The sequence below is a fragment of the Balaenoptera borealis genome, assembly GCF_965194805.1.
Source record: "Balaenoptera borealis genome assembly, chromosome: 20".
Lineage (NCBI taxonomy): Eukaryota > Metazoa > Chordata > Mammalia > Artiodactyla > Balaenopteridae > Balaenoptera > Balaenoptera borealis.
Window position 1 is genome coordinate 15,021,262 of NC_138879.1, and position 11,791 is coordinate 15,033,052.

Here is an 11,791-nt window from a genome sequence, read left to right on the forward strand (position 1 = left end):
AAAGCCAGAGAGGTTCTTTCGGGAAGAAAACTTTTTTTTTTTTTCCTGGTCATAAAAGCAATACAAGCTCTTTGTATTAAAATTGAAAAAAATAAAAATAAAACTTCCACCCCAGAGATAATTTTATCTTTCCTACCTAAATATACAACGTTTGATAAAAACGGCTTCACATTGTTTTGTAGTGTGCTTACATTTTATCATAAGTGTTTTCCGGGGCCACTGAATATTGTTCCAAAACAATTGTACTGGCTGCATATTTCAAAATAGAGATGACCATAATTAATTTTCCCAACCCCCATTGTTCAACATGTTATACACCCAGATCTTCAGATTCCAAGTCCTCCACAATCCGGGTTCCCTTCCTCTGGCCTCTGTTCTACTGTAATATAAATCAGACGCCAGAATCATCTTCCTCTTGTCGCTTTCAACTGTAAACTAAGAACCTTTAGTGGTGGCTTTGCCTTGGTATCAAACCTCTTAAGAATTACCTTAGATTTCTCTCTTCTCTCTTTGTTTACCCTCACCCCTCCCCCCCACCCCCACCATTCAATCAGGCCCCTTGTCCTGTTATTTTTTTCCTCCAACAAGCTTTTAAGTCTGTCATTTTCCCACTTGAGTTGATCCCTACCCAGTTTATGGTAGTTCCTTAACTATAATAACTTCTCTTTTCTGGGAACGGGAGGTAAAGTGGAGAGAACTAATATTTATCAGTCATTTTCTATATGCCAGGCACATCCTCTCAATCTTTTCAGTAACTTTTTTTTTTTTATTCAGTCATCAATTTTATACACATCATTGTATTCTTTTCAGTAACTTTGAGGTAAGTAGTAGTACTGGTGTTTGAATGGTGAAGGTGAAGCTCAGAGAAGGTAAGTATCATGTCCAAGTGGTAAAGCCAGGATCCACATCAGGGCTTTCTGACACCCAAAGGCCATGTTCTTGCACATTTCTCAACTGTTTTTTTCATTATCACCCCCCAAGGAGAAAATTTTTAATTACTTAATTAAATTTAAATTCTCCTTAATGTGAGAAATTAAATATTAAGGGATAAGATTTTGTCAGGTAGGGCTGAGCTTTGAAGCCCATATACCATCATATTATCGAAGATTTTTTTCACCTCGTAAGAATCATTTTTCGTCCTGTTGGGGATATCACCCTGTTAAGAATGTGTGTAATAGGCCAGTGCTGGAGGTCACAATCTGCCAATCTGAGGCTCAGATCTGACCCTTAATTTTATTGAGCTGTGAAATAAATATTAAAAAAAAAAAACATTTATGCCAGTGGAAATGTAGCACCCACTCCTAGATTTAGGAATACTTGCCTGTATTCAAAGGTCCATTCAGCAGCTTCTCTTGGAATGTCTAAAACACAACTCCAACTTAATGTGTTTTAACACTGAACTCTTGATTCTTTCCCCCTTCCCCCACAAAACTTGCTCCTCTGTTTTCCCAATTGTTAAAATACAAACCTAGGAGGCGTCTTCCTTGATTTTACTCTTTCCCTAACGTCCCTATATCCAGTCATCCAGCAAGTCTTTTCAGCTCTCCTTTCAAAATGTATCTGAATCCAACTACTTCTCACCACTTCCACCCCAGTGCAAGCCACCACCCTCTCTACTGTATAACTGCCCTAGCCTCCTAACTGGTTTCCCTGTTTCCTCTGTGGCCACCCAGCAAATGATTCTCCACACAGCAGCCAGAGTGATCCTTGTAAAATGTAATTCAGATCATGTCACTCCCCTGCTCTCAACCCTCCAATGGCTTCCCATCACACTTAGAATAGAATCTTCCAGGCCCAACAGGAGCTGGCTCCAGCCATCCTCTCCTACCTCAACTCTCCTCCTCCCTCAATCGCTCCAGCCACACTGGCCTCACCATACTTTGAACCAAGCTCAGGACCTTTGCATTTGCCATTTGTTCTGCCTAGAATGCTCTTCCCTAAGATGTTCCCACAGCTAATTCTTGCATTTCATTCAGGTCTCTGCTCAGATATCAACTATTCAGAGCGCCTAAACACACCATCCAAAATAGCCCCTCTCCCCTCCATCATTCTGTATTTCCATATTCTGCCTTATTTTTCTTCATAGTGCCTGAAATTATATACTTATTGTCTTTCCTCCAACTACAATGAACATAAGCCATGTAGGAAGAGGGATTTTGTCCTGCTCACTGCGCTATCACCAGCACTTAGAACAGTGCCTCGTACATAGTAGCACATGCAATACAACTACATTAAGTCTTTAGCTGAAAAGAGCCTTCTGATTTTTCTTCTACTTTCCTACCAACTGCTTTCTTTGAGGGCTTCATTTCTGTCGCCTGCTGCTTAACCAGCCATCTCAAGCATTCCCATGCTGCATTTACCGTACTGGGCTTTCTTCTGAACTTCACAGGCATCACCCACTGAGCATCCCACAGGCACCTCAAATTCTACAGGTCCAAACTGACCTGATCATTTTCCTCCATAGCTCTCTATATCCTCTCTCCATCTTCAGTTCCCCGAGTTGGATGCTTTTGAGTTATCTAACTTGGAGAGCTCTTCCTCTCCATTTCCCTTCCCCCACAGCTAATCTTGACCATGTCTCCAATCTGTCCACTCCTCTCCCAGCCCCAGCTCCACCATCCTAGTTCCAACCCCCAAAATCTCTCACTTGGATTACTTAGTGTAACAGCCTCTCAAGATCACTCCCATCACAGGGTGATCCTTTAAAATGGATACCTGATCCTGTCATGCTCTGCTTAAAAACTTCAGAGTTTCCCATCACCCTTAGGACAAGTCGAATACCTGAATATAGCTAAGAAGGCTCTTCAGGACCCAGGCCGTTCCTTTTCCAGCCACAAGTTTTTCCATTTCCCAGCTCCAACAACCCCATCATTCAAATTCTGTGTTCTGGCCACACAGAACCACCGGAAGTTCCTCAAATATGACTCTCTTTTGCCTCTAACCCCTGCATGTGCTATTTTCTCTGTCTCGAACACTCCTCTCCTCCATTCTTGCCCCACCCCCATTCTTTCAGGGAAGAACTAAGCCTAAACATTGCTCCCTTCAGGAAGCCTTTCCAGGCAGAAACCCCTAAATCTGGGTACCAGAGCACCTAGCACTTTCTTCATCAAAGCGCTTATCTTACACTATTGTAATTGCCTTTAAGAAAGTAAGCATAAAGACAGAGGCTGTGTCATTCAAAAAAGATTGCCTAGCATCTCTCATAGCACATTCAAAAAAACAAATATTTGGGACTTGCCTGGTGCCACAGTGGTTAAGACTCCGTACTCCCAATGCAAGGGGCCCGGGTCTGATCCCTGGTCAGGGAACTAGATCCCACATGCATGCCACAACTAAGAGTTCACATGCCTCAACTGAAGGAGCCGGCGAGCCGCAACTAAGACCCAGCGCAACCAAATAAATAAATTAAATAAATATATTTTTTTTTAAACTCAGAATTCACAAGATATAATTAATTAAGCTTCACTCTACTGGCTATTAAAAACAGTCAAAGTGTTCAACATATAATTCTTAAAAAAAAAAACAATTATTTGTTGAATAAATAAGTGAACTTCAAATGGGGGTGTTAGTAACTGAATGTAATTTCCACAAGTGTGCCCTTTTAGCTATGTATTTTATCTACTCTATGTTGTCTCTCTCCTCACTCTTCATTTTCCCCATGTGAAGCCTCCCAACTGGGCCAGGCCTTCTCAAGTCTATTCCCCTAGTTTTACACTGAGTAGATGCTCCTGGTTAAGCACGTGAGCCACTCCTGACCCCAAGACTCATTAGGCAGCCAATCACACACCAGCTGCACATTTTCCTTTTTTCTTCCAAGAGCATAGGACACATGACAGGGAACAATAAATACAAATGAATAAGTTTCCTTAAGGGATAGCTCAATGAATTTGGTGTAAAAAAGAAAACAAACCAAAAAACCTATCACCTAATTTGATGAAAATTCTTTTAATTCAGAGGTAAAGTGGAATATATTCAGATTACCAGTTCAACCAGTTTATCCGCATTGTTAAGGAGTGATGTACACAGAAGATTTTTACATCTTCTTTACATTTTTATATATGACATTTACTTCTAAAGAAAAATTGCTTTTCGTTTTGAAATTCCGCTTCTATAAATTTATCCTAAAGAATACTTTGCAAGAGAGCAAAGGTAAAGAATGTTCATCGTAGCATCTTCTGTAAGATAGACAACCCAAATGTCCATTGACAGAGACTAGTTAAATAAATTATGGCACATTAATTAATACAATAAAATACTATGTAGCTACTAAAAAGAATGAAGCAGACGTCTCCATTCTAATGCCAAAAGGAATCCAGGATATATTTGGTGGGAGGGGGCGCAGGAGACAGGTTATAAAGCAGATATACACAGGGTGATCACATTTCAGTTTTTAAAAATGTTCTTTCACACTTAGTGGGAAAAAAGGCCAACATACACTGAACACTTACTGTTGCCATGCACTGTTTTAAGTGCTTAGCATATATTATTTAATTCTCAAAACAACTCTATGATATAGATGCTATTATCCTCATTTTATAGATGAAGAAATAATTACAAAGAGGTTAAGTTCTTCCCCAAGGTTGCTAGCAACTGACAGAGTCAGAATTTGTTCCCCAGCAGATTGATACCAAGGAGTAGAGCCGACTGTTAATGGTGGTTGTTATTTTAGGAGGTTAGGATTAGATGGGACTTTTATTTTTTTGCTGTATATTTCTATAAGGTTTGACTTTTTAAAAAACAATAAAGGTTACCTTTTTGGCACAAACCAAAGAAAGATAAAAAGAGGAAAAAGTAAAAACTTCTATCCCATCACTGTCTGGGGATAGAATAAAGAGAGAAAGTGATTTCAGTCAAGACGAGTGTAGTATCTATCATGACACTCTCTTTTGTGAGACCCAATGGCTCGTTTATTTTCTCTTCATAGAATGTCTTCAGAGGAGTCCCCAGGGATTCAAAAGTTGAGGACTCTTAGAGCGTGAAGCTTTATTGACAGCTGTGCTATATATTTCCGAGAGAAAAAAAAAGTAACTCAACCACACGACTGAGTTTCTGTAGTTGGCTAGAGGCAGAGTTTTCATTGTTCCTGTCTGATTCAGCGGGGGCCCCTGGCAGAGCTGGGGCAGCTACATACCACACGAGCGCTTCTTGTAAGAGTCAAGGCTATGGACAGAGCCTGTCACTGATACTTCCATCCCACTGAAAGGAAACTTCAAAATGAGCCCGAGCCAGCTCAAGGCTTTAAATGGTTTTGTGTTGCTAAGACAATGACCAAAGATAAGGCAAAGGCAAGCCAGGACCAGATCCTATTCTTCTGACTTTAAGGTACACCTGAATCCCACCCTCTCACATGCTGTCTCCCTAACAGGACAATAATGTGACTAGTTTTCTTTTTAAAAAAATGCTTCCCTGATAAAAGTAAGACATGATTATTGAAAATAAAACGCAATTATAACATCACCACCCAGAGATAACCAGTTTTGATATTTTGGTATACTTCCTTCTAGTCGTTTTTTAAAAATTCATATATAAAGTATGATATATATTTTAAAATTTGGATCATACTATACATATAGTTTTGCATCTTTGTTTTTCACTTAACATTATATTGTAAACATTTTCTCTGACACAAAATATTCTTTGAAAAATAATTTCTAGTGGCAGAATAACTCATACCCTCTTTACTTAACTATTCAGTTAAATAGTTAACTATTTAACCTATATATCTAAGGGTCTCTTTACCAGATCTAGAGGCAGAGCAGGTCCAAGTAAGCTTTCATTTCTGCCTTTCCCATACTAACTGCAGGAAAGACTGCAGGGCACCGCCAGGGGTCAGTGCAGAGCTGTTCAGTATGTCTTGATGCAAGAAAACTGGTTACACAAGAATTCACATTAACAAACCTTATCTATTAGATTAGAGGACTATTCACATGAGTAACCAAGTTCCCTTCTAGAGCAGGCTTCCTTAGTACAGATTTCTCAGATCAGAATGACCACATTCCTCCAAATTAATTTATATTCAACATTTACAATAGACCTTGGTTTATTTTATAGAGATGTAGTTCTCACCTGCTTGGTAAGAGATCATCTGTGCATAAAATACTTGGCCTGACTATTTTATAGGTTTGTTTTGAAAATCAAATAAATAAAATATGAAAGTATCTTATAAATTAGGAAGTGGCATTTAAACTTTACATTGCCCTATTTTAATGATGTGCTATTCAGATATTTAGATGAGTTATCTCCTATAAAAACTAAAGAATGCCAGGTAGCACCAAAATTATGAAATGAGGTATAACAGCGTATGCTCTGGCATGGTAACAGATTATTTCATTGGTTTTCCTCCCTCTAGCCTTCACTCTCCAGCTGTTGAAGTCATCATGGAATTAGTAATCTGTTTTTCCTAGAAGGTGAAGTTATCATTTATAGCCAATTTGGTTTTAGTTCTTTTCCATCCTCATTTACCTAAGAGTCCTTCAGGAAAATTACTCTGAGCTCAGAACTGGCTTAAACAACTTACAAGAAGGTGAATAATAAGGATCAAAAAGCCTCTCCAGGCCCGACACGCTTGATGGGCTCCAGCACAGGTGGCTGGCACTCCTGGTCTCTCTAAACCCAGAAGTGACTCAGGAACAAAAGGCACCAAGGCCCCTATTTCCCACCTGGCCAGGCTTCTGACTCAGCCTTCTTTCTCTTCTTATTTCCTTTCCAGTTCCCAGTGCCCCATCATCTGGCATCAGGGATGAAAAGGAGCCAGGGTTGGGCATTCTGGGGATCAAGCAGCTTTCAAAACCAGCTTGGTATAGCCCTTCCTGAGTGCAGCTCACTGACAGGTCCACTCCGAGCAATCTCAGAACACAGAGGACCCAGGCAAAGCAGGGCCTGGAGTCCCTTATCATTGGCACTTGATCTCCTCCGGGGCTAGAGCCTTAAGCTCTCTGACAGAAGAAGGGTACAGAGGCCACATAAAGAGAACAAGGATGCATGCACAGCACCTCACATTGCCCTGGGACAGCTCCAGTAGAGAGCAATCCTATGTCTTCCCCCTGAGGTCCTATGTCTTAAGAGTGGATCTAACGCAGGGCATCAATTGAACAGCTTGTAAGTGCAGTTCCTGGTACACAGTAGGTGTTTGATCAATATTGGTTACGTGAAAGAATGGCAGGTTTCAGCCATGAGATGAGCACTAGAGCACAAAGTACCTGGAGGGAGCTACATTTCTATGGTCAATCAAAAAAATAAAGTCTTGGGATTGGAGTAGTGGAACTAAGCCTATAGACTTGAAAGGAAGTCAAGAGGGTCCCAGCAACTGGACACAAACCCCAGAAAACTCAAGAGTCATACAACAGCAGTGCAGCAACCCAAGTCAATCACTGTTATTATTTAGGAGCAGTTTCTAGTACATGGGCCCTCAGGGCACCTACCATCCCCACAAGGGCCAACTTCCTGAGATCAGAATCTGACCAGCTGACTGGCCTCACTCTACATCCAGAAGGATGTGGAGGGACTCACCTGGGAGGGCACTGAGACACCAGCAGAGCTGCCAAAGAGGCTTCACAAAAGTGCAGGGATTCCACTGACCACAAACTACAGGTCTTATGCTTCCTAACCTGCTAGAACACCCACCGCCCTGACCTACTTGAGTCTCAGAGGACGCTGCAGAAGCTTGTGCTCCAGAATAGGCTGCCGGGGGGCACGTACAGCCTGGCTACTCAATGTTGTCATAGACGTGGATCACGTCACCGTGGTTGCCGAGAGCCTGGATGAGATGGGCAGCCTGCTCCAGGTCAGGGTCAGCCAGCCGCACCTTTGTGTTGGGGATGAACTCTAGCATACAGGACACAGAACACAGGCCCAGGGAGTCCAGCTTCTTCCTCACTTGATGCAGTGAAGAGACATCACAAATAAACTAGGAACAAAGGAAAGTCAGGAGGTAAGTAGCCAGGAGATAACAGGACAAAGCTGGACAGAAGTTTGCAAAATCTGAATGGAATTATTCTAATGTATCACTGGGTTTAAGTCTTCACTGCAGAAACAGAGTTTTCAATGTTCTGAATCCTTCTCATCGTCCTCAAGAGAGTAAGCCCTATCCGGTATTCTCTTAGTAAATGTCTGTGCAATATGTGAGCTCTTTATCTCACCTGTACCCCGGGCACAGGAAAGAAGAGACTGACAGAAGCATGCCTCAACGTGTCAATCAGGGGCCTCTCAGAAGTCCACCAAACACTAAGGCTTCATACTCACTTTAAAAATGTTCGTTTCCTCTTCATCTTCAGCTTCCTTGACATCCTCAGCTCCTGCTTCTATTGCCAGCTCCAGGGCACGCTCTAGATTCACAGCTTTCTTCTCTTTGTCCTCCACTCCAACCACGATCACCCCCTTTTTGTCAAAGGAGTGGCGAGCTCCTTCAGCCATCATTCCCCTAATAGGAAAGGAAATGGGCCAGAATGAATGCCTTCAGACACTCATTCCCACCCAGCCCCTGGAGTATAAACAGACATGGAGCAGCTCTCTTCCTGAGGCAGATGCAGCTACCACTGGGCAAGGGAATAATCCAAACATATCCCCAACCCTCTATTTTCTGCCCTGTCTGGAGTTTGGAGGATGCAAAGACTTTGCTCATCAATTCCTGTGCAATTAAGATTCCATTCCTGGTTGTACATTTTAAGACCTGGACATTATACAGACAGATGGGATAATGGGACAGAGAGCTCATTCTACACCTGATGAACAAGTCTTTTGGATCCTGCCCAGTACAGAACACATTAAGGGAGAATAAATGATCCCATTTGGATTCTGCTAAGGATGAAGTGTGTGTAAAACTTGAAACGCCACCAGGAACAACAGGACTTCCCCTGCACAGAATCGGAACCTAAAGACTCTGTACCCTTCTACTCTCCCCAGACACACACCTACCCATTCTTGTTCAGGATATGTTTGATGTCCGAGTGGCACTTGGAGCTACTGTTAGATAACGCCTCAATGAGAAGAGAAGAGCCACCAGGGCCTCGGCCCTCATACAACAAATAAATGTCCTTGGTTTTCTGCAATAAACAACATAAGCACATTTTCCGGTTTCCTAATTCCCTCCTACACGCCAGCCCAGGCACCACAGGCACCACAAAGTTGACTCCATGGGATGGGCTCCCTGGGCTGGAGCCTAGGCTGTTAAGGCTTCAATTTTGTCCTCCCCTCTGAGAGAAGGCCCTTGGGACCAACTTTTGAGATAATTGGAAGTATTATCCCTTATTTGGAAGGCAGTCTGTTTCTCTTGTCCCTGAACAATCAATCTGCCGTATCCCAGCTTTGTTTCCGTCCCTCCCCAGCTGAATCCCACATCCACCCCGCCATAGCTGCTACTAAAACTCATTCTCGTACACCTTATCCCGTGTGAAACCCAGCTGTGTTCCTACCCCAGGGCTGCTGAGTACTGCCACGTGAAATGACACATCTGGGCCTTATCAAATAGCATAGCCTCAAAATTCAAACAATCAATCAAAAACTCTAATGACCAATCTCATCTGGATCTCCCACACTGCCTCTGCTCATTCTTTGCCCATGCATCCGATCTTCACCACTCTCTCCATCACCCTGCCCTGCCGTCTTCCCAGGAACTCTCAACTGATGACTTCTCCCTTCCTCTTTCACAAAGGAAATTAAGGACACCAGGTGGGGGAAAATCCTCTGCCTCCACCGCCTTATCTGTACCACACCTGACAGGAGGGCAGTATGTATGATGGTTAGGCATAGGCTCTGGAGTCTGTCTGGTTCCCAGTCTGTCATTTTCTGTGTGACGTGGTCAAGTCGCCTAATCTTTCAGTGCCTCAGTTTCCATTTAAGGTTGTTCTGAGGATTCAGTGAGGTAATGCATACGAAGTTCTTATCAAAGAACTTGGCCTGGAATAAGCACTCAATAACTGTTAGCAATTAAGATGACTACTACTTCCTCAGATCCTTCCCGCTTGTCCTAGAGAAGAGATGTCCACTCAGCTGGGCTTGAAGACAATTCCCACACCTAGCCTCTACATCCCAGCCCCTCCCACTATCACTATCATCTGCACCCTCTCTCTTTCTACTGGCTTTTCTCCTTTAAGGCATAAATATCAGAAAAACAAACCCTTCCTCAAACTAACACCAGGGCTTTCCCTATACTGTGCCCCTTCTTTTTACCCCATCTCCTCAAAACTCAGCTCAGCAGTCCTAGGCTATATAGTTCTATACACTGTCTATATATCCTATTCCTGACTGTGCTCCCATAACCAATGGCCGAGAGAAGAGTCACCAGAAGGCTCTGGGTTGAGGGTGTCAACAACATCACTACCCTTCTCTGATAATTTAAAGAGTGTGTGGTGGCCTTCCAGACATGTGCCCTGTAGGGGCTGTGATCAAAAACAAGAAAGTTGGGCTTCCCTGGTGGCGCAGTGGTTGAGAATCTGCCTGCCAATGCAGGGGACACGGGTTCGAGCCCTGGTCTGGGAAGATCCCACATGCCGCGGAGCGGCTAGGCCCGTGAGCCACAACTACTGAGCCTGGGCGTCTGGAGCCCGTGCTCCGCAACAAGAGAGGCCGCGATAGTGAGAGGCCCGCGCACCACGATGAAGAGTGGCCCCCGCTCGCCGCAACTAGAGAAAGCCCTCGCACAGAAACTAAGACTCAACACAGCCAAAAATAAAAAATATAAAAATAAATAAAAAACAAGAAAGTTAAACTGAGGACACACCTCCATTTTCAGTGCTGCCTCAATTGTCGCCTTGGGCATGTGCTTGCTGCGACACACCTCTAAGATGCTGGCCAGGTTGCTATTGAACTCGGGGTTGGGGCCTCCTTCTGAGATAGAAAAGAGTAAGCAGAGATATCTCATTATGACATGAGAGAAAAAAGTGATTTCCGCCTCCTACCCCCATCAGCCAAAAGAGCGACAAGTCAGCACTTAGATCTCGGTTCGTTTAGGACACTTTATCCAGTGTTTGAATGAGATCTGGGTAAGTATTTTGGAAAAGAAGGTTTCAATTCGCTCTGAATGAAAGGCCGAGGATCGGGGTGGGCCTGGCCCAACTCTAGGAGGCAAGCAAAGCCGTGGGCATAGTGAGGGCAAGTGGCTACCACCGGTGGGTGACCGTCAAGTTCTCACCTTTAACCGCTAGGCGAATGCTCAAACTGAGCTTGGAGAAGATGCGACTCCTTTCGGTGTCCTTGGGACCCTTGATGTGCCGGACTTTGGACCACTTGTTGTGCCCGGCGAGGACTTCTGCCGTGAGGTGCAGCGTCCGGCCCCCACAGGGGCTACAGCCTGGGGGCTCAGGCTGGAAGGCCGGGGGGAAGCTCGGAAGAGCCACCCGGACGCCGGGGCCTCGCGCCCACAAGCACTGGGCAACGGCCCTGCTCAAGGTGACAGCGGCCCAAGCCGCCATCGGCTCCGACCCTGGGCCAAGGTCAGCAAGAGCAGCGGCCGAGGTCAGTCCGCCGAGTCCGCCACCGAAACAAGCAGGTCCAGAGCCTGCAGCCTCCTCCACCCGTCACTGGAGAGCCAAAGGCTCAGGCCCACCCCGGGCAGCCGGAACACGAAGTACGCCGCACCTTCCCCGCGGCAGCCGGGAGTGGGTACATTCAGTGGTGTAGCACACTTCCTTTTCCCGGTCCGTTCCAAAAACGCGTCCCCACCGCCCACAAAAGCCGTTCCGTCGCGTGGTACTTGCTTTTCCGTTGCAGCTGCGCAGAGCCTGGGCGGAGGTGGGGCAACCCTGTGCTCAATCCGTCCTGGTTGCCTGGGGAGCGCCGGACTTTTACTTCCCAC

The 11,791-nt window shown here is 44.5% G+C and overlaps 1 protein-coding gene across 1 annotated transcript; it reads right to left on the reverse strand.

The window, feature by feature from the left end:
- Positions 1-4,289: 4,289 nt before the first annotated feature.
- Positions 4,290-11,600, reverse strand: TACO1 (translational activator of cytochrome c oxidase I). The gene is made up of 5 exons (XM_082373135.1): positions 11,129-11,600; positions 10,718-10,824; positions 8,914-9,041; positions 8,242-8,419; positions 4,290-7,906 (listed from the first exon to the last, which is right to left on the reverse strand). Exons 1-5 carry the CDS (start codon positions 11,406-11,408, stop codon positions 7,706-7,708), a joined length of 894 nt encoding a protein of 297 aa, XP_082229261.1. The 5' UTR covers positions 11,409-11,600; the 3' UTR covers positions 4,290-7,705.
- Between the last annotated feature and the right edge of the window lie 191 nt (positions 11,601-11,791).

Coding starts and splice junctions, on each gene's coding strand:
- TACO1 (XM_082373135.1), bottom strand. CDS start 11,408: ATGGCGGCTTGGGCCGCTGTCACCTTGAGCAGGGCCGTTGCCCAGTGC. Junction 9,042..10,717: donor AGGCAGCACTGAAAATGGAG/GTGTGTCCTCAG, acceptor TGTTTATTGCAG/AAAACCAAGGACATTTATTT. Junction 8,420..8,913: donor CATATCCTGAACAAGAATGG/GTAGGTGTGTGT, acceptor CTTTCCTATTAG/GGGAATGATGGCTGAAGGAG.